Source organism: Hyperolius riggenbachi, chromosome 1, assembly GCF_040937935.1.
Source record: "Hyperolius riggenbachi isolate aHypRig1 chromosome 1, aHypRig1.pri, whole genome shotgun sequence".
Lineage (NCBI taxonomy): Eukaryota > Metazoa > Chordata > Amphibia > Anura > Hyperoliidae > Hyperolius > Hyperolius riggenbachi.
Window position 1 is genome coordinate 333,940,843 of NC_090646.1, and position 23,408 is coordinate 333,964,250.

General features: G+C 47.9%; 1 protein-coding gene across 8 annotated transcripts in view; it reads left to right on the forward strand.

Moving 5' to 3' along the window:
- CRTC1 (CREB regulated transcription coactivator 1) overlaps positions 1-23,408 on the forward strand; it is a 363,687-nt gene that overhangs the window by 153,101 nt on the left and 187,178 nt on the right. For all 8 annotated transcript variants that reach the window (XR_011020507.1, XR_011020508.1, XR_011020509.1 and 5 more), the window contains 2 exons: positions 3,087-3,224; positions 5,621-5,682. Coding sequence is in view for 4 of the 8 variants with exons in the window: in XM_068233924.1 (XP_068090025.1) it covers positions 3,087-3,224; positions 5,621-5,682 (200 nt within the window). In the remaining 4 variants the exon portion in view is untranslated. The remainder of the gene's footprint in view (positions 1-3,086; positions 3,225-5,620; positions 5,683-23,408) is intronic.

Sequence of the window (23,408 nt, forward strand, 5' to 3'; positions counted from 1 at the left end):
GAAGGAAGACAATTTATTTATTCAGTTTCGGGGTGCCCAAAAAGGGTTGAAAGCATCTAAAAGTACGCTCAGTAATTGATTAAAACTGTATTAACAAAGCATATGAAATTACAGGGAAGCCAGCTCCTGAAAGCATAAAAGTGCATTCCACTAGGGCTGCCTCCTCTTCCTGGGCAGAAAGGAATTCTGCCTCTGTGTTTCAAATTTGCAAAGCTGCCACATGGTCCTCTTATGATACATTCATAAGGCATTATCATTTGGATCTACCAAGCAATTAGGACTTCGGCTTTGGGCGTAAAGTACTGTCCACGGTTGTCCTGCCCTGAGAGAGGTAATATTTTATATCTCCTGGTGGACCTGTTGTGGAGGCAAATGGAAGCCAATAATTACTCTTACTCTTAATTGGATTTCTACGTAGCCTCCACGACAGGTGGAGGCAACCTACCCATGGTCAAACGGTAAGTCTCCTCATACAAGGTGATATTCAAAACACTGAGGTACAGTGATGCCCATAATTATTCATACCCTTGGCAAATTTTGACTTAACCTCTTGAGGACCGCGGTGTTAACCCCCACCCCCCCTCGTGACCAGGCCAATTTTTAAATAAAAATGTGTATTTTTTTTCCTTTTTGAATACCCCGCCTGTCCTCCCCCCGCTGGCCAATAATTGTGATCGGCTGTCATAGGCTTCAGCCTATGACAGCGGATCACCGCCGGCACTCTGGAGGGGACAGCCGTGTCACATGGCTATCCCCAGTACAGCGCTGCCTTAGATCGCAGTGCTGTACTGCCCTAATAGATGGCGGTTTCCCAATTAATCAGGGCAATTAGATCAGCTTAGACTATTTGGAATGGTATACAACTATGGATTTTCCAACAAACTGTGACAGTTTGTGAAGGGTATGAATAATGATGAATTGAACACTTTTTGCTCAAAAGTACAGTGCTGCCACAAACATGAATCAGTTTTATTGAAATTCCACGTGAAAGACCAATGCAAAGTGGTGTACACTTGAGAAGTAGAATGAAAATCTTACATGATTCCAAACATTTTTTACAAATAAATAACTGCAAAGTGGGGTGTGCGTAATTATTCAGCCCCCTTTGGTCTGAGTGCAGTCAGTTGCCCATAGACACTGCCTGATGAGTGCTAATGACTAAATAGAGTGTGCCTGTGTGTAATCTATTGTCAGTACAAATACAGCTGCTCTGTGACGGCCTCAGAGGTTGTCGAAGAGAATATTGGTAGCAACAAAACCATGACGTCCAAAGAACACACCAGACAGGTCAGGGATAAAGCTATTGAGAAATTTAAAGCAGGCTTAGACTACAAAAAGATTTCCAAAGCCTTGAACATCCCACGGAGCACTGTTCAAGCGATCATTCAGAAATGGAAGGAGTATGGCACAACTGTAAACCTACCAAGACAAGGCCGTCCACCTAAACTCACAGGCCGAACAAGGAGAGCAATGATCAGAAATGCAGTCGAGGCCCATGGTGACTCTGGACGAGCTGCAGAGATCTACAGCTCAGGTGAGGGGATCTGTCCATAGGACAACTATTAGTCATGCACTGCACAAAGTTGGCCTTTATGGAAGAGTGGCAAGAAGAAAGCCATTGTGAACAGAAAAGCATAAGAAGTCACGTTTGCAGTTTGCCACAAGCCATGTGGGGGACACAGCAAACATGTGGAAGAAGGTGCTCTGGTCAGATGAGACCAAAATGGAACTTTTTGGACAAAATGCAAAACGCCACGTGTGGCGAAATACTAACACTGCACATCACTCTGAACACACCATCCCCACTGTCAAATATGGTGGTGGCAGCATCATGCTCTAGGGGTGCTTCTCTTCAGCAGGGACAGGGGAGCTGGTCAGAGTTTATGGGAAGATGGATGGAGCCAAATACAGGGCAATCTAGGAAGAAAACCTCTTGGAGTCTGCAAAAGACTTGAGACTGGGGCAGAGGTTCGCCTTCCAGCAGGACAATGACCCTAAACATAAAGCCAGGGCAACAATGGAATGGTTTAAAACAAAACATATCCATGTGTTAGAATGGCCCAGTCAAAGTCCCGATCTAAATCCAATCGAGAACCTGTGGCAAGATCTGAAAACTGCTGTTCACAAACGCTGTCCATCTAATCTGATTGAGCTGGAGCTGTTTTGCAAAGAAGAATGTGCAAGGATTTCAGTGTCTAGATGTGCAAAGCTGGTAGAGATACAGTATACTCTAAAAGACTGGCAGCTGTAATTGCAGCAAAAGGTGGTTCTACAAAGTATTGATTCAGGGGGCTGAATAATTACGCACACCCCACTTTGCAGCTATTTTTTTTTTAAATGTTTGGAATCATGTATGATTTTCGTTCCACCTCTCACGTGTACACCACTTTTGTATTGGTTTTTCAAGTGGAATTCCAATAAAATTGATTCATGTTTGTGGCTAATATGACAAAATGTGGAAAACTTTAAGGGGGCCAAATACTTTTGCAAACCACTGTAAATAAAAGCTGATTTTTATTTTCTACAATAATGCCTCTTGTACGCCGTCTTATCTTTTGGGAGTCACCTATGTCATTTCCCATAAAAAAAATTACTTGCTGGTTGACTAAAAGTAACTTTATGTAAATGTTTGCCAGGGGCATGAATATTTATGGGCAGCACTGTAGGTAGTGGGAGATGGCGTTTAAATTTGCTTCGTTCTTCCTGTCCCAGGGATGAGCTGGGTAATCTCCTGGTGGACCTGTCGTGGAGGCTACGTGGAAATCCAGTTACCGGTAAGAGTAATTATTGGCTTTTGTTCACTTAAACTCTCTTTGACTCTTTTAGATGTGATTGTACTTCTAAAGCTCCATCTAAATAGTTAGATCTGTCAGTATTCGTTTACACCAGTTGTGTAAGTGGAGTCAGAAAATGTGATTTTGTGCCTGTAAAATTGGTAAATCATTCTTGTTGTAATGCTTTATACAAATTAGGGGTACTTTTTTTTTTTTTTTTAAATGTTCTTTGTGCGTGCAGACTTGATAATTTTTCTTTGAACATGCATCGGAACTTTTCACATTTACAATAATTGTATTTTATTATTGCAGACTCCTTTTCAATCTTCTGGACTAGATACCAGTAGAACGACTCGACATCATGGTCTAGTGGACAGGGTTTATCGAGATCGAAATCGGCTTGGATCCCCCCATAGGAGGCCTTTATCAATAGACAAGCATGGACGGCAAATATCCTTTTTTTTTTCTTAAAAGAAATGTATGAGAAGGATTGACTGCTAAGGGCTTGTATACACACACACACACACACACACACACACGCATTAACCCTTTCCACTCGTGTGTCCCGCATAGAGGGACATCGCGAACTCTGCGTTGCACTCGTATGTCCCGCTATGCGGGACATCCCTGCAGCGGCGGTTTGCAGCGCATCGGGATCGCCGCAATCCACCAATCTGTGTGCGCCGGTTTGTGGGCATGTAATATACTACATGCCCACACACACAGTGCCCCCCAGCCCCATACCTGATTTCCCCCATCAGCCCTAGAAGGAAGTGACATTTGGATTTAAATGTCACTTCCGTTTCTTTCCTGTTTTTAACAAAAAAAAATAGCTGCTGATTTTTTTTGCAGAATGGAATCTGCAAAAATAAAAGAAAAATAATTACAGATTAAATTTTATTTTTCTTGCAGATTGCCTGCAAAGTTGTTAAGAGAATGAATGGCATCCTATGGGATGGACTGGGGGAAGGTGTAAATAGTAGCCAGTATTTTATTGCTAATCTGCCCAATCGAAATACCAAAGATTGCATTGTGTGTAGGGACAGTAAGACCCTGGGTGGCGGGCATAAAGCCACCTATTATTGCGAAACTTGCTCACGCAGGCCCGGATTACACCCAGGAAACTGTTTTTCAATTTACCACACCTTGGCTTTCTCCTCTGCTACCAGCCAATAGAAAATGCAAAACTGTCCAAATAAGGTATCAAATTAAACGTTATAATGTGTTCTTTAAAATTAAGATATGGCATGTTACTGTGTTACGTTCCATATTAAAATGGGAGAGAGTGTAAGAGGGAGAGCGCATTACCTTAAACTCCGAGCAGAAACGACTTCCTTTAGGAAAGAACTCCGAGTGGAAAGGGTTAAACATTGACGGTGTTATGGAGCATTTTGAAGCATTTTAGAGCAGTGGGAAGGTCCATAGGAATAAATAGAAACATTAAATATGCTTCAAAATGCTTGCCAAAGCAGTTTGAGATATATTGAAGCATTTGTAAATGCTTATGTGTGCCCATGCCTAAATAGTGTATTTTGAAAAGCCTGTCAGTGAACATGTTCTAATCATAATCTTCGAGGCTGTTTACATATGGGCATAAAAAAAAAAGCATGAGTTTTAAATTTTGTCAATAGAGGCACTGCAACGTCACATAGAAAAATGTACAAAATAATTCAGGATATTAAATTTTATGTTCATTATTCTGGATTCAGCATCAGTAACACTTCTTATATCTATGTATAGATGTACAGTATCTCACAAAAAAAGTCCACCACTGACATTTTTGTAATTATTTTATTACATATTCAGTCCCATGAAAAGATATGATACTTTGATACAATGTAAAGCAGTCAGTGTATAGGTTGTATAACGGTGTAAAATTGCTGCCCCATCAAAATATCTCAACACAGTCATTGATGTCTGAACTGCTTGCACTTCCTGTGAAATAAAATGTGCACGGAAGTGTATTACTTCTGGTAACCACAGTGGTTGCTGTTGCCGTTGCGTCAAATCCAATACTTCATCGCATCGCACTGCAGTAGGTATGAAATTCCCCATAGGTTTTCACTGCTTTGGAGTTACCCTGCGATAAAATGGGTAACGCAAGGCAATGAAAATGTCCTAGTGTGAAAGGGGCTTGATTCTCAGTTCAGTCATTCCATTGGGAGAAATTTCAAGGAGGTGCTCTCCATATGGTTAATAGTAACAACCAGTCCATGTCTGCTGTATTGCACAGGCTTTCCACTTTTTCTGGTCCTAACTGAATTGCTATATTTACTTTTAGCATCTCACTAAAGGTGACCACTAATGATCCAATCTTTTTCATCCAATCTTACCATTTCTATGTAATATAAGGTAACTGCCTGAAGTATCCATTCAGTATATTCACTCAATTTACCCTTATACTACATAGATCTGGTAAGATTGGATGAAAAAGGTTGGATCATTAGTGGCCACCATAAGATTCTGTTCATAAATAGGTTTGTGACGGAAGATGTTGGAGTGCATAGAACCAAATATCTTCTACATCTTGAAGGTTTTTCATCGGCCAAGTAATGATTAAGCTATTTGTTTTATTTTGACAGTGCCAATATTTCCATTAAAACAAGTAGCGTTTAGGGACGGTCAATGAGATGTTAATCATTTTAAGGTGATGAAAATGTATGGGGCCTGGAAATGGTATTTGAATGGTATCATTTACCATCACTATTTGCCTTACAATTTATTCTCATGAATAATTTGTTTTTATCAGGCCTCCGAGATAACAGAAACTATCATGTTGTGCTTGTATATCAAACGTATTTTTTCTTTTTAATATGTAAAGTGTTGTGCCTTAACTTAAGTGCTACGTGGACAGCTGCCCATACGGAGCAGTGTATTTGTCACCTCCTCCGGATACCAGCTGGCGGCGGTAAGTCTATGTACTGTGCTGTAAAAATGTATGCATCTGAAATGTATTGGCTATCACTTTCTTTTTTTTGAACTTTTGAAAAACATGTTCCATGCCATATATCTGTTCAGGCTTTCTGTATAGCCTACCAAGCAATATGTGACTACAACTGTGACATGTTATATAAATGATCCAGAACCTTTGTCACACTGACAAACTACTTTACTTTGGGCAGCAGCCCATAATGTTAAAGTATTGATGGACTAAATTGGTTATTTTGGAACATTGCAGTTAGTTTAAGCTCAGTCATTTTTTTTGCGTCCATAAAGAAGGGTTCCCTTCTTTGTAGAAACCGGTAAAAGTATGTATCCAGTCAAACTACAAGATTGTTTGCGCTTCACTGGGTGCAATCTAAGTGGTGTTATATTCAGGGCTGTGGAGTCGGTACAAAAATCCTCCGACTCTTCAGGTTAGGATTCCAACGACTCCGACTCCTCTAAATTGCATATTACAATCTTGTTTATTGAAAGTATGTAACGTGAAATGCATCTCTTAACTGCCAATGCTTAGAAATTTTTAAAAGACAAGTGAAGTAAGAGGGATATGGAGGCTGCCATATTTATTCCCTTTTAAACAATATGTAAGGAAACGCGGAAATGCCGCCGTCTCTCAAGGTGAGGCGGCTGTTTCCGCGTCCAGCATGGCGTCACAACGCGGAAAAAACGCTGCATGCCGCATAGGCAGTGCGGCGGAATCCGCATCAGAGGCGGCCCCCGCACTAGATACATTGCATGACAGTACTGGTGTGGCTGGGACTGATAGTCCACCAAGATTCAGACTTACACGCGCGCGAGCAGAGAGGCAGAGTTTAAATAGCAGTTAGAAGGGTGTCGGCTGACCAGCTGGGTCAGCTGACAAATTCCACTGCTCTCATTGGACCAGCAATTAGGGAGGTCCTGGAAAGGTCCTAGAGTATATATACTGCTGGTTGTTCACTTGCTCTTTGTCTGGCGTGCGATCACATATGTGGGAGCACCCAGATCCGTAGTCAGATCCTTAAGTGTGCCGGGACCAGCTGGAGCTGTAATCCTACACTTAGCTATATTATTGATAGCTAAAGTACTAGTTTGATTGTGATTTTCTGTTATGACTTTTGCCTGCCTCGACTATCCTCCTGAACTCTGACCTTGTACCTCGATATTTCTGATACTCTGTTGCCGAACCTCGGCTCGTTCCTAGACTCTGTTTCTGCCTCCTGATTTTGTACCCCGATATATCTGATACCCCGTTGCCGAACCCTGCCTGTACTTTGACTCCGCCTTTGCCTACTGTATTTGTACTTTATCTGTCCGTGTGTGTACGACCTGGCTTGTCTGACCTCGAGAACCGACCTCACGATTGGAGGCGGTTCCCAGTCCTGTTAGTGACACTTCTTCCTGAGTGTCACTCTCGGACTTTCCTTCCTACTGTCAGTCTGACTCCTCCCGTCTTGGAGAGCTCAGGTCTGCGGAAGGAATCCGTGCAGTTCTCCTTGCTGCACTGAGGCCTAGGCCTCCTAGTGTTACTGTTACACCAAAACACTACACTCTACTCAGGCGAACAGAGGTTAGTTTGTATATCGGATTATCGGTGAGACTGCAGATCACTTATAATCTGGTATATATCTGTATTTCCGGCGATACTGCAGATCACCGGTAATCAGATACTCTCTGCGCCCACCGATCGTTACAGAACGCCAGACCACAAAAACGATGGAATCACGCACTGATCCTCTGACTGTGCTTGCCACTTCGGTGGATAACATTCATCAAGCACTGGGCCAGCACAAAGCCTTAATTGATGCCTTATCAGGCTCTGTGAAAACCCTACAGACGTCAGTTGATTCAGTGCGATCCCCTCCTAGTGATGACATACGTATGCCTGTACCTGATAAGTTTTCCGGCCACAAATCTGACTTTCGGAATTTCAGGAGTAGAGTGTTGTCATATTTCGAGTTGAGACCCCGATCCTCGGGGACTGAGGCCCAACGGGTCATCTTCATTAAAACCCTGCTGACTGGCGACTCCCAGTCCTGGGCATATAACCTGCCTTCTACCGATATAGCTCTAACCTCGGTAGAGGAATTCTTTAAGGCTATGGCCGTAATTTACGACGACCCTGACCTTGCTGCATCCTCTGAGCGGAAGCTCAAACTTTTGCGGCAAGGCAGAGGTTCGGTTGAGGATTATGCGGCAGAATTCCGCAGGTGGTCAGTCACTACTAGATTTGACAACTTTGCCTTAATGGATTACTTCTTGTCTGGGTTGTCAGAGGAGGTCTCCGACTTAATGTTAACCGTGCCTGAGCCCAAGACGGTTGATGAAGCCATATCATCGGCCATTCGAGTGGATCGCAGGTTGCGCCACCAGAGGCAGGCTAGGGGCAGTCACCGTGTCAGGGTGACATCGTACGCGGCACCATCCGCTACACCCCTAGTGACACCTTCTCCGCCTGTCTCACCCTCCCCGGCCTTGCCACCGCCCGAACCAATGCAGATTGGTCGGTCAAGGCTGACCCAGGTGGAACGAAGGCGGAGAATGACAGAACAGCTGTGCCTGTATTGTGCAGCAGCAGGGCATAGAGTGCGAAACTGCCCTAACAAGTCGGGAAACGAGTTTGCCTAGGAGTAGTGGGGGGTGACACCCTGGGCACGCAAATTGCACCCCTTAAAGAGAAAAAATTACTTCTCCCTTGTACGGTTACATGGGAGGATAAATCTGTATCCACTGAAGCCTTTATTGATTCTGGCTCAGCGGCTAATTTTATGAACTTCGAATTTGCTCAGGAGTTGGGCCTCCCACTCACTCCTGTGAGACCCCCCATTCAGGTTACGGCAGTGGACGATTCCCCTCTGCAACGGAATCGTGCCCTGTCACAGACTCCGATGGTGAGACTTACCATAGGGGTTCTGCATGGGGAAGAATTACAATTTTTTGTGCTGCACATGTCAACCTCCACTATTATCTTAGGCATGCCGTGGTTGCAAGTCCATTCACCGCACATCGACTGGGCCACGGGTCAGTTAACCTCCTGGTCTCCCCATTGTTTTCATCAGTGTTTGGGGAAGCTAACATTGGGGCAAACCAGAATTCAGGTGGAAGGGGTACCAGACCAGTATGCTGAATATTCTGATGTTTTCTGCCCTAAAGCTGCCGATAAATTGCCTCCACATCGCCCTTTCGACTGTCCCATTGATCTCCGTTCTGGTTGTGTACCCCCCCGGGGTCGTTTGTACAATTTGTCGGGGCCCGAAAAATTGGCGATGCAGGAGTACATTAGGGAGAATCTGGCCAAAGGCTTTATTCGGCCGTCCCGGTCGCCTGCTGGGGCAGGCTTCTTCTTTGTAAAAAAGAAAGACGGAGGTCTGCGGCCTTGCATTGACTACCGCGGTCTCAACAAGATTACAGTAAAAAATCGCTATCCGCGGGCGTGGCTATGCACGCAGACTGAGCGGTCGCTAGTTCTCGGAGCTCCTGATCTCCTCTCGTCTACCCGGCTTAAAATCCTATTTTTCACCCTCTATAATACCCTGCCAGCCGGCGGAACAACCCCTGATACCGGTGAGGTGATTATGCCGAAGGGAGGTGCCGGTGCGGACCAGCCGGAGAGGAAGCAAAAAACAGCTAAGTCACGCGGCATTCAAACCAGCGCCATCTTGCCTTCAGCTAAAGTGAAGGCCACACAAACTCCAGCCCCGATGGCGGCAGATGAGCAACCCGACCTCACTCAACTCATGGCGGCCATTACAGCATGTAAAGACCTAATCAGCTCTACGAGCGACACTTTGGGCACTAAAATTGACTACTTACAATCTCAGATGACGACTCTGCGCCAAGATGTCTCTAACATCCGAAACAGGCTAACTCAAGCGGAGCAGCGCATAAGTGACATCGAGGACTCTAGTGTCACACAGAAGGCGACCACAGCCGACCTGGTGAAAAAAGTTAAGCGTCTGGAAGACAGGATCGAAGATTCCGAAAACCGCAACAGGCGCAGTAACATACGCATAACGGGCCTCCCTGAGGGCAGTGAGGGAGACGAGCCAGTGTCCTTTACCACAACCCTGCTTAGACGCCTCATGCCTGAGGCCCTCTTCTCCTCGTGCTTTGTGGTGGAGCGGGCGCACCGCATACCGTCTAAACCTCTACCTCCAGGCTCTCCTGCTCGACCCTTCATATTCAAACTTCTCAATTTCCAGGACAGAGATGCGGTCCTCCGCGAAGCCAGGAAATTACAAGATATCCTCTATGAAAACACCCGCTTGATGTTCTTCCCGGACTTCGCACCGGAGACTCAGAAGCGTAGGAAAACCTTTGAGTCGGTGAAACCTCGGCTCCGCAAGAAAGGCATACCCTATGCCATGCTCTTTCCGGCACGTCTGAGAGTGCAAGACGGGGAAACCACCCGCTTTTTCAACACCCCTGAGGCCGTTTCGACCTGGCTGGATACCCTTCCTGCCTGATGCGGGCGAACGTGTGCTGCAGTTTGCTTCTCCGGCTTGTCGGCCTAGGTTCACCCACGACTACCTAACACCTGATGGGGTCGCAGTGAGTACTGTATGCAAGGCTACCACCCTTTGACTCCCCGTTCCCAGGGCCTAGTACATTGACTAATCCTCTCCGAATTCCAGCCTCTGGACGGACTTGAACACTTGCCACCTTACGTGTACATTCCCTGACCCCCTCCTTGCACCACTGCAACCCCCCCCCCTCCCTCACCGGCCGAAATGCTTGCTTTCCCAAGGAGTGAAGGAGTGAAGACGTCCGAGGTCTATCCCCCACTTCTTACCGCCGCCTTTAGTTAACGGCCAGTCTGCACCCTTGGAAGTGCAAAGCTACCTAAGTATAGCTTAGTTAGGGGCCAAAGCTTCAGCTAGTTAGAAGGTTGAGGCAGGGTGGGATAGGGTTTCGGGAAATGAAGATGATCTTCAGATCTTCATGGGCTGTATATATTATGTTTATTGTATATGTGTGTGTATGTCCCTTTTACTGCAGCAGCTCAGAGCACCCAGGGTTTTTCCCTCCCCAAAGGTTTAAACTTTACTTGGTACAAAGGTTCCCTACTTGTATGCAATGTCTCTGATCTCCGCTGAACTAAAGGTGATCCTGTGGAATGTCAGAGGTCTCAATGACAAGATAAAAAGAGCTCTTGTCTTCTCTTTTATGCGTAATTATCAACCAGACATTACTGTCCTTCTGGAGACTCACCTCACCGGCAGTAAGGTATTGTCATTAAAAAAAACCTTCATTTCTGCATACTACTCCTCTACCTTTTCAAATTACGCACGCGGTGTATCCATTTTAATTCACAAAAAGTGCCCTTTTCAATTACTCCACCTTAAAATAGACACTTTCGGCAGGTACGTAATAATACATGCCGTGGTACACGGCATGGAGATGAACATAGTAGGGTTATACCTCCCACCCCCTGCTGACATTCAGATTCTCCAAGATATACTGGAGCACATTAACAAATGGCCCTCATGCAAGACCTTGCTATGCGGAGATTTTAATATGGTGATTTCTCCCCGGAAGGACAGATTGTCACCCTCTAACAGGGACTCACTAATACTGAAACACTGGATTGAGTCTCTTGGCCTGGTGGATATCTGGAGGGAGAGATTTCCTGATGAAGGCGGCTATACATGCCATTCCACTACGCACCAAACTCTTTCTCGAATTGACATGTTCCTCTCTTCTCCTGACCTGGCTCCCGGGGTGTCTGGTCTCAGGCTCCTCCCTAGGGGTGTCTCGGATCACGCCCCCCTGGAGCTAGCAATTAGAACGGAGAACTTTCAATCCAGACCCGTCTGGAGGCTCTCTCCCAGGTGGCTAAACAGCATGTTCGTGGAAGAAGTGATTAGGGTTCCCCTTCAGAAATATTGGCATGAAAACGAGACATCCGCCACATTGAGTGTGGTGTGGGATGCATACAAGGCCGTCGTGAGAGGCTCTTTTACTGCAGGCATCAAGTACGCAAGAGATCAAACTAGAATGTTGCTCACTAACGCGGAAGAGGCTGCCAAAAAGGCGGAGACAACCCATATCTCTACCCAAACCTCAGAATCTTACTCTGCATGGCAACTAGCTCTCTCCGCCCTTAAATTTAGACAAGTTAACAGTGCGCAATCAGCTCTTAAGCTTAAAACAGTCCGCATTTATGAACAAGGGGATAGCACGGGTAGGTTACTAGCGCACCTCATAGGTCAGGAAAGATTTATCCCACATATATCTACTATTCTTGACCATAACGACCAACCTGTCCATGATGCTCTGGCAATAAATCAGCTCTTCAGGGAATACTACACGGCCTTGTATGCATCCTCTGCTCATTACTCAGATGCTATGCTATCCGAATTCTTAAATGGTATCCATTTTCCTCAATTATCTCCCTCTGAGAGGGAATATCTGGATGGGGACATCTCCAGGGAGGAGCTAGATGCTGCCCTGGATCTAATGCCAGCAAATAAATCCCCTGGCACAGACGGCCTCCCTTTGGAGTTCTTTAAAAAAAATAGGGGCATACTTTCTCCCCGCCTACTCCAGGTGTTTCACCTCCCACACTCAGGTAAACCTTTACCAAACTCAATGGCTGAAGCGCTGATAGTTATAATCCCTAAACCAGGAAAGGACCTTACCAAATGCTCGTCGTACAGACCTATCTCGCTCCTAAACACAGACTATAAACTACTAGCCAAGATACTGTCTGTTAGAGTGAATAGGGTCTTATCGACCTTAATTCATCCAGATCAGTCTGGTTTCGTTCCTGGGAAGGGCACTGACATAAACATCAGACGACTAATGACAAATCTTAGTATACAACACGACAATTGCGGCTCGAGAGTGATTGCGTCCCTCGACGCTGAAAAAGCGTTCGATTCAGTAGAATGGACGTTTCTTTTTGAAGTACTTCGACGCTTTGGTTTTGGGCCTAAGTTCATTAAATGGATTCAGGCACTATACCTTTCCCCATCGGCCAGGGTCAAAACCGGCCTACATGTTTCAAACACTTTTAACTTAGGCAGGGGAACGAGGCAGGGTTGCCCCCTGTCCCCCTCCCTCTTTGCACTAGCAATAGAGCCCCTGGCTATCCAGATTAGAGCTGACAGCGCGATTAAAGGCCTGAGAGTTGGTGATATACAAGAAAAAATCTCCCTCTATGCTGATGACCTTCTTCTTTATTTAAACGATCCTGGCCCCTCCCTTGAGATGTCCCTTGAAGTCATACAAGAATTTGGCCGTTTCTCAGGCCTACAGATCAATTGGTCTAAGTCTCTTGTCCTTCCTATTGACCCGGCTCCCCCTCCTCCTGGTAAGCAATCCCATCTAGCATGGGTATCTGAAATAAAATATTTGGGGATTAGGTTCACCACTAATGTCCTAGATTTTCAAAAGCTAAACCTAACTCCTGCCCTGACAACCCTTAGGGATAAATGCAAGGCGTGGCGTAACCTCCCGCTTACCCTAATCGGCAGGGCAAATGCAATAAAGATGAATCTTCTCCCTAAATTTACCTACATATTTCGTAACTCCCCAGTCACTATTCCGAACAAATTGTTTAAAGAAATAGATACCTCTGTTATATCTTGCCTTTGGGATGCCAAAACCCCTAGAATTGCACTTAAAACCTTGCAGCTGCCAAAGGAGGCGGGTGGGATAGGCCTTCCGGTATTCAAATTTTATTACTGGGCTGCAATACTAGTAACTGCCAGGTGGTGGTTCTCCCGCTCTCTGGATAATCCCGCCACGGCTCTCGAGGCAGCAGTCCTGGGTTCACACACGGCCCTTGCCAGTTTACCCTATAGAGGCACCAAATGCTCCCCCAAGCTTACACACTCAATGAAAACTGTAATCCTAGTCTGGGACGCAGTCAAAAAATTCCAGTCCTCTCCAGGCCAGGTGTCCCCGTATCTGCCCCTCTGGAACAATACTTCCCTCCCTCATTTTGCCTTAATACCTGACCCTTCGGTCTGGGCTAACAGAGGTATCTATAGACTCAAAGATCTACTAGAACATAACCAGTTATTAACCTTCGACCAACTCAAATCCCAGTACCAACTTACAAACAAATACTTTTTCAGGTACCTTCAGTTACGCCACGCCTTTCATGCCCAATTCCCAACTTCTGATTCCCCAATGCTGGTTTCCACCTTCCCACTAGAATATAAGACGGCCCTCAAAGAACTCCCAAAGGCCTTATCTACTCTATACAAAACTATCCTCCCTGTCTCCTCCCCCTCCATGTCTAAGCTATATGACAAATGGAAAACTGACATCCCGGACCTAGAACTGCCTGAATGGGACGAAACTGTTCAGAGTACGTTCAGCTACTGTATCTCTGCCAGGAACAAAATGATAGCACTTAAGCTTCTCCACAGGGCGTACATTTCCCCAGCCAAACTCCGCTATTATAATGCTCAAGCTCCTTCCTCCTGTGCAAGATGCGGAATGTTGGATGCTGGCTTTATGCACGTACTGTGGTCCTGTCCCAGCCTAACATGCTTCTGGTCAGAAATGGGCCAATGGATTCACAAATTATTCCCAAGGGCCTATGTCCCCCCCAACCCTAAACAATTTATATTGGGAGTAATCAATGACCACATTAAAGCAGTCCCTAAACAAATCCTATATCGCAGTCTCCTCTTTTACGCTAAAAAACTTATTACTCTCCATTGGAATCAATCTAAACCACCCTCAATCTCTGAATGGCACACTTATGTTAACAAAGAACTCCTTATCCTCAGAGAGGTATACGAAAAAAGAGGTGCCAACAAAAAATTTGAGAAAATCTGGTTCCGCTGGTTGGCAGCTAATGAGATTGACTTCAGTTGAGGGTTTCTTCTTCTTTTCAGGATTTATCTTTACCAAGCTCGGACTCCTTCCTAAAATCCTTACATGGGGGGGTAGCTCTGCTCTGCTGCAGCTGTTATGTTATGGTATGTGTATTTGTATAATCTGTTCTAAGCCGACTGTTTCGGCTTTGTTGTAATAATATAAAATAACAATAAAAAACTATCTTTAAAAAAAAAAAATCGCTATCCGCTACCTTTGATAGACGATCTTTTTACACAAATCACTGGCGCCCAGATCTTTTCTAAGCTGGATTTGCGAGGTGCGTACAACCTGGTACGCATAAGAAAGAGCGATGAATGGAAGACGGCCTTTAATACACCAGACGGGCATTATGAGTACCTGGTAATGCCCTTCGGGTTATGTAATGCCCCGGCCGTCTTCCAGGAACTCATCAACGAGGTCTTCAGAGAGGTGTTGGGAAGATTTGTTCTAGTTTATCTAGACGATATTCTTATCTTCTCCAACAGTCTCTCTGAACATAGGACCCATGTGAGGTTCGTTTTGAACAGACTAAGGCAGAATCTATTGTATGCTAAGTTAGAAAAATGTATCTTCGAGGTAACATCTGTTGCTTTCCTGGAGTACATAATCTCTACTACTGGCCTGTCCATGGATCCGGCCAAGGTCTCCGCTGTGTTAGAATGGCCTCAGCCGGTAGGCTTGAAATCGCTTCAGCGGTTTCTTGGCTTTGCCAACTATTATAGGAGGTTCATAAAGGGGTACTCTACGGTGATTTCTCCACTTACCAGTCTCACCAAGAAGGGTGCAGATACCACTCACTGGTCTCCCGAGGCGTTACAGGCTTTTGCCACCCTGAAGGGCTTATTTTGTTCTGCACCCATCCTCAGGCATGTGGATACGTCTTTTCCTTTTATTGTTGAGGTGGATGCCTCAGAGGTCGGGGTGGGGGCTGTGCTGTCTCAGCGATCTGGCTTGCAGGGTAGATTGCACCCGTGTGCCTACTTCTCCCGTAGATTCTCCCCTGCGGAAAGGAACTACGATATTGGCAACAGAGAGCTCTTAGCCATTAAGTTAGCCTTCGAGGAATGGCGACACTGGTTAGAGGGAGCGGAGCATACGGTCACGGTTTACACTGACCATAAAAATCTAGAATACATCGAGGGAGCTAAGAGGTTGAGCCCTCGCCAGGCTCGTTGGTCATTATTTTTTTCTCGATTCTCTTTCATTATTACGTATACACCGGGTAGCAAGAACACTAAGGCGGATGCCTTGTCCAGGTGCTTTGAGTCAGAGACAGCACAGCCCTCCATTCCAGAGACTATTGTTCCCCAGAGGTTGGTACTGGCCGCAACAGAGACTTGGGAGGATTGGAAGGGGACTTTAATTCCCTTCCAACAAGACATCCCAGAAGGAAAACCCGCAGGGGTGCTGTTCATTCCGCTACCGTTCCGTCTCCAGGTTCTAGAGATGTTCCATACGCATAAAAATGCTGGGCATCCTGGAGCATCTAGAACACAGGATCTGGTAGCTAGATGTGCTTGGTGGCCTTCCTTGGCAGCTGATTGCAAGGAATTCGTGAGGGAATGTGCGGTTTGTGCTAAGAGTAAACCCTCCCGGCTGGCACCTGTGGGTACCTTGCAGCCTTTACCCACCCCGAGTGAGCCATGGACCCATTTGTCCATGGATTTTGTAGGTGAACTTCCCAAGTCAGAAGGCATGTCGGTCATTTGGGTGGTAGTCGACCGCTTCAGTAAAATGGCCCATTTCGTGCCCTTGAAAGGACTCCCCTCGGCCCAGGAATTGGGTGACCTGTTTATCACACATGTGTTCCGGCTGCACGGCATTCCGGAGAACATAGTGTCGGATCGGGGAATCCAGTTCATTTCTAAATTCTGGAGGGCATTCTGCCAACAAATGGGCATGAAGTTGTCATTTTCATCGGGCTACCACCCACAGACCAATGGGCAAACGGAGAGAATCAACCAGTCTTTGGAGCAATTCTTGAGGTGCTATGTTGCAGAAACACAGAACGACTGGGTCAAATTTCTGCCTTTCGCGGAGTTCGCACAAAACAATTTAAAAAGCTCCTCCACCGGATTCTCTCCATTCCAGGTGGTGTCTGGAAGATTGCCCAAGTTCTCACCATTGCCAGTGGCCTCCTCTCCGTTTCCAGCTTTGGAAGCCTGGCAGAGATCTTTTAAAGATATTTGGCGCACGGTGAGAGAATTTACGAAAAGCTTTTGTTAATCAAAAGGGTCAAGCTGATAAGAGACGTTCAGTAGAGTGGAGCTTCCAACCTGGAGACTTGGTTTGGGTGTCTACACGTCATTTGGCTCTGAAACAACCTTCTGACAAACTTGGTCCCAGGTTCGTGGGCCCATTCCCTGTGACTAGGAAGATCAACGATGTCACATATACCGTTGATCTTCCCACCAGCATGCGGGGAGTGAGGTCTTTCCATGTATCACTTCTCAAACCCGCAGTCCAGCTGGGTCCCACTCCTCCTCCTCCTGTCTTAGTCAATGCCCAACCCGAGTATGAGGTGGAAAAAATCATAGATTCACGTACTGTACAGAACTCGGTGCAGTATCTCGTACATTGGAAGGGGTACGGCATTGAGGAGAGGCAATGGGTACCTGGAAACCGCATGCATGCGGATGAGTTAGTGAGGGAATTTCATACGGTACATCCAGAAAAGCCTGGAAGGAGTTGTCCGGAGTCCACTCCTCGGGAGGGGGGGGGGGGGTACTGTAAGGAAACGCGGAAATGCCGCCGTCTCTCAAGGTGAGGCGGCTGTTTCCGCGTCCAGCATGGCGTCACAACGCGGAAAAAACGCTGCATGCCGCATAGGCAGTGCGGCGGAATCCGCATCAGAGGCGGCCCCCGCACTAGATACATTGCATGACAGTACTGGTGTGGCTGGGACTGATAGTCCACCAAGATTCAGACTTACACGCGCGCGAGCAGAGAGGCAGAGTTTAAATAGCAGTTAGAAAGGTGTCGGCTGACCAGCTGGGTCAGCTGACAAATTCCACTGCTCTCATTGGACCAGCAATTAGGGAGGTCCTGGAAAGGTCCTAGAGTATATATACTGCTGGTTGTTCACTTGCTCTTTGTCTGGCGTGCGATCACATATGTGGGAGCACCCAGATCCGTAGTCAGATCCTTAAGTGTGCCGGGACCAGCTGGAGCTGTAATCCTACACTTAGCTAGATTATTGATAGCTAAAGTACTAGTTTGATTGTGATTTTCTGTTATGACTTTTGCCTGCCTCGACTATCCTCCTGAACTCTGACCTTGTACCTCGATATTTCTGATACTCTGTTGCCGAACCTCGGCTCGTTCCTAGACTCTGTTTCTGCCTCCTGATTTTGTACCCCGATATATCTGATACCCCGTTGCCGAACCCTGCCTGTACTTTGACTCCGCCTTTGCCTACTGTATTTGTACTTTATCTGTCCGTGTGTGTACGACCTGGCTTGTCTGACCTCGAGAACCGACCTCACGATTGGAGGCGGTTCCCAGTCCTGTTAGTGACACTTCTTCCTGAGTGTCACTCTCGGACTTTCCTTCCTACTGTCAGTCTGACTCCTCCCGTCTTGGAGAGCTCAGGTCTGCGGAAGGAATCCGTGCAGTTCTCCTTGCTGCACTGAGGCCTAGGCCTCCTAGTGTTACTGTTACACCAAAACACTACACTCTACTCAGGCGAACAGAGGTTAGTTTGTATATCGGATTATCGGTGAGACTGCAGATCACTTATAATCTGGTATATATCTGTATTTCCGGCGATACTGCAGATCACCGGTAATCAGATACTCTCTGCGCCCACCGATCGTTACACAATACCAGTTACCTGGATATCCTGCGGATCTTCTGCCTCTAATACTTTGTCATATACTAAAACTAGTCCTTGGTAAGAGTACTTGTAGAAGGTACAGACAGGAACTAAGAACATCTATCAGGCCCTTGGCAATGTAACTGTGGGTACATGTAAGAGTGATGTGCAGGTACTCTGCAGGGGAATGAGGGGATTCCTCCTCTATTACACATTCTTCATGCACAATCTGAACATGGATCAGGCCCTAGGCAATGTAACTGTGGGCAGATGTAAGAGTGATGTGCAGGTACTCTGCAGGGGAATGAGGGGATTCTTCCTCTATTACACATTCTTCATGCACAATCTGAGCATGGATCAGGCCCTAGGCAATATAACTGTGGATACATGTAAGAGTGATGTGCAGGTACTCTGCAGTAGAATGAGGGGATTCTTCCTCTATTACACATTCTTCATGCACAATCTGAACCAGGTTTATGGGTGATAGACAACACCTCTGTGTTCAATATGCACAACATTCTCAGTGGATTCCCTGCAGCTCGGTGGGGAGTGCATATGTATAGTACTACTGTGTAACAAAGTAAACCTGAGACGCATGAAATTGAGGTCGGCCTGTACTTCGTCTGCGTGAGCTGCGCTGTCAATCACCTCCACTTGGTTCGGAACGTACTGCACAGGCGCAGTAGTTCTGCGCAGTGCGCTCCAGTCCACCTGGCGGTGATTGACGGTGCCGCTTGTGCAGGCACGGTACAGGCCGACCTCCAGGTTGGCCTGACGTCGTCACCGGGGCCCGGGAGGCAGCGGCTGTGAACGGCTGAGGGCGGAGCTGCAGTGAGGGACATTCTGCGAGCTTGGGGCTGGAGGAAGCCCCGGGTAAGTAGCACTTATTTTCGTTATATCCCCTGATGACTACTTTAAAGAAAAGAAATCAGAACCAGGAAAGTATAGACCTGTTTAACATCAGTTGTGTGTAAACTGTTTAAGGCAGGGAACACACTTGTCAGTTTTCGTACGCGTTTTCTGCACAGAAAAACTGAGAACTCATGTTAATCAATGGGCTAGTGCACACTTACTGTGTTGTTCGCATGCAGAAAAAAAACTGACATTCTGCATGATGATTCTGCACATTTTGGCAGTTTTCTCTATCATTTACATCAACTGCTGTGAAAAAACGCGCGCGTTTTCCTGCATGGAAACACACTTGGTGTGCAGAAAAAGTATGCAGAAAAACGCGCGCGGAAAACTGAAAGTCAAGTGTGTTCCCTGCCTAAAGGTATACTAAGGTATTCTGAACAAAATTTTCTCAATAAACAATAAAACTGTTTATTTCACATTCATTGGTTTCCGTCTCAGTTCTGCTGCACATTGTGATCTATCAGTCTGCTGCTAAGGGAACAGTAGGTTCTGGCCACACACTGATCACAGCAGCAAGCCTGAGTTTTGGAAATGTATCCCAATCAGGTGCAATATTATGCATTGCTAGCAAAGGAAAATGAGTTTTCCTGCAGGAAGTTTTTCTCTGATCATCCCAGAGAATATTTACTTGCTTTAGTTGATCTGGTGCATGGCTTTGTAGCCCAAGAAATATTTTGTAGTCAGGAAGTAGAATCTTTAATTAAAATATGGGTAGATTTAGCACTGTTCAATTTGCCTTCAGATGATTTCTCAGCACCCCTACAGCCAGTCCAAATCCAATCATTATTGTATTTATTAGAAGAGGATCCATTATATTTTGAGGAACAATATTTGGGGAAAGGTAATGAAGCAATGTTGAAGTGTATAGAATCTGCATATTCTCTTGTTTGTCAGTGTTTGTGTATCTATGAAGATGCTCTTACTTTAGGGCTCGTTTCCACTATTGCGGTGCAGAATCGCCTGGATTCCACCGCTGTTGAAATTCCATGAATTAGCATGCGGATGCGAATTTTTGCGCGTTTTTTGCCGCGAATTCGCATGCGAATTCGCATAGGTGAGGGTATATGCGAAATTAACCATGTCACTGCCTGTTTGAATTACATTGGTACCTATGCGAATTCGCATGCGAATTCGCATGAAAATTCGCATACCATAGCCGCATGCGAATTTCCTATTAAATACATTAGCGGCGATTCGCATGCATTCCACTCGCAGGCGAATTCGTTGGCTCTTTTGTGCGTTTTTTTACCGCTGAAAAAAACGCACCTCAACAACGCTACAGTGGAAACAGGCCCATCCACTTGCATTACATGTGCGAATCTGCATGCGTTGGACGCATGCAGATTCGCGATAGTGGAAACGAGCCCTTAATCTCTGTCTGGCAAAAACTGCTTTCTGCCTCTTCCACTCCTCAGTCTACTTCCTTACCTTCCTTTTCTGCTGATCAGAGCTTGCAGCACACAGCCTCAGTAAGCCCAGAAAATAATTTGGTCTCTTATAAAGCAGGCCCCACAGTTGCTAAAAGAAAGCGGAGATCAAAGCATAAAAGAAAATATGTTCCCACTACCTCCATTCAGCATGTACTGCCTATTGAACCTGGGTCTGTAACACCTGCAGCATTTGATCTGTCTCCATCCCTGACTATACAATCAGGTGCTCATTTTCCAGTACAGCCTTCAGACTCTTGCCTCCAGATGCCTGCAGACTCTTGCACCCAGCCGACTGCAGACTCTTGCCTCCAGATGCCTGCAGACTCTTGCACCCAGCCGCCTGCAGACTCTTGCACCCAGCCGCCTGCAGACTCTTGCACCCAGCCGCCTGCAGACTCTTGCACCCAGCCGCCTGCAGACTCTTGCACCCAGCCGCCTGCAGACTCTTGCACCCAGCCGCCTGCAGACTCTTGCACCCAGCCGCCTGCAGACTCTTGCACCCAGCCGCCTGCAGACTCTTGCACCCAGCCGCCTGCAGACTCTTGCACCCAGCCGCCTGCAGACTCTTGCACCCAGCCGCCTGCAGACTCTTGCACCCAGCCGCCTGCAGACTCTTGCACCCAGCCGCCTGCAGACTCTTGCACCCAGCCGCCTGCAGACTCTTGCACCCAGCCGCCTGCAGACTCTTGCACCCAGCCGCCTGCAGACTCTTGCACCCAGCCGCCTGCAGACTCTTGCACCCAGCCGCCTGCAGACTCTTGCACCCAGCCGCCTGCAGACTCTTGCACCCAGCCGCCTGCAGACTCTTGCACCCAGCCGCCTGCAGACTCTTGCACCCAGCCGCCTGCAGACTCTTGCACCCAGCCGCCTGCAGACTCTTGCACCCAGCCGCCTGCAGACTCTTGCACCCAGCCGCCTGCAGACTCTTGCACCCAGCCGCCTGCAGACTCTTGCACCCAGCCGCCTGCAGACTCTTGCACCCAGCCGCCTGCAGACTCTTGCACCCAGCCGCCTGCAGACTCTTGCACCCAGCCGCCTGCAGACTCTTGCACCCAGCCGCCTGCAGACTCTTGCACCCAGCCGCCTGCAGACTCTTGCACCCAGCCGCCTGCAGACTCTTGCACCCAGCCGCCTGCAGACTCTTGCACCCAGATGCCTGCAGACTCTTGCACCCAGATGCCTGCAGACTCTTGCACCCAGATGCCTGCAGACTCTTGCACCCAGATGCCTGCAGACTCTTGCACCCAGATGCCTGCAGACTCTTGCACCCAGATGCCTGCAGACTCTGGCACCCAGATGCCTGCAGACTCTGGCACCCAGATGCCTGCAGACTCTCGCCTCCAGATGCCTGCAGACTCTCGCCTCCAGATGCCTGCAGACTCTCGCCTCCAGATGCCTGCAGACTCTCGCCTCCAGATGCCTGCAGACTCTCGCCTCCAGATGCCTGCAGACTCTCGCCTCCAGATGCCTGCAGACTCTCGCCTCCAGATGCCTGCAGACTCTCGCCTCCAGATGCCTGCAGACTCTCGCCTCCAGATGCCTGCAGACTCTCGCCTCCAGATGCCTGCAGACTCTCGCCTCCAGATGCCTGCAGACTCTCGCCTCCAGATGCCTGCAGACTCTCGCCTCCAGATGCCTGCAGACTCTCGCCTCCAGATGCCTGCAGACTCTCGCCTCCAGATGCCTGCAGACTCTCGCCTCCAGATGCCTGCAGACTCTCGCCTCCAGATGCCTGCAGACTCTCGCACCCAGCCGCCTGCAGACTCTCGCACCCAGCCGCCTGCAGACTCTCGCACCCAGCCGCCTGCAGACTCTCGCACCCAGCCGCCTGCAGACTCTCGCACCCAGCCGCCTGCAGACTCTCGCACCCAGCCGCCTGCAGACTCTTGCACCCAGCCGCTCCCGCCGGCACAGGCCCTGCTCCCGCCGGCACAGGCCCTGCTCCCGCCGGCACAGGCAGGTGCTCAGCCAGTTGCCAACCAGTCTGTTGCCATGCCTGCTCCCAACCGGTCTGTTGCCCAGCTACAAGAGACTTCTGCTTCTGCTGCCCAGCCACAAGAGACTTCTGCTTCTGCTGCCCAGCCACAAGAGGCTTCTGCTTCTGCTGCCCAGCCACAAGAGGCTTCTGCTTCTGCTGCCCAGCCACAAGAGGCTTCTGCTGCCCAGCCACAAGAGGCTTCTGCTTCTGCTGCCCAGCCACAAGAGGCTTCTGCTTCTGCTGCCCAGCCACAAGAGGCTTCTGCTTCTGCTGCCCAGCCACAAGAGGCTTCTGCTTCTGCTGCCCAGCCACAAGAGGCTTCTGCTGCCCAGCCACAAGAGGCTTCTGCTGCCCAGCCACAAGAGGCTTCTGCTGCCCAGCCACAAGAGGCTTCTGCTGCTCATCCACAAGAGGCTTCTGCTGCTCAGCCTCTAAGGACTTCTGCTGCTGCTGTCCAGCAATTACAGTCTTCCGCTGCTGTTCCTCCGGGTGGTTCCCAGCCTGCTCCTCCTCCTGATGGCATCCAGTCTGCTCCTCCTCCTGATGGGATCCAGCCTGCTGTCCAGCCTGAGGTGATCATGCCTGCGGCCCAGCCTGAGGTGATCATGCCTGCGGCCCAGCCTGAGGTGATCATGCCTGCGGCCCAGCCTGAGGTGATCATGCCTGCGGCCCAGCCTGAGGTGATCATGCCTGCGGCCCAGCCTGAGGTGATCATGCCTGCGGCCCAGCCTGAGGTG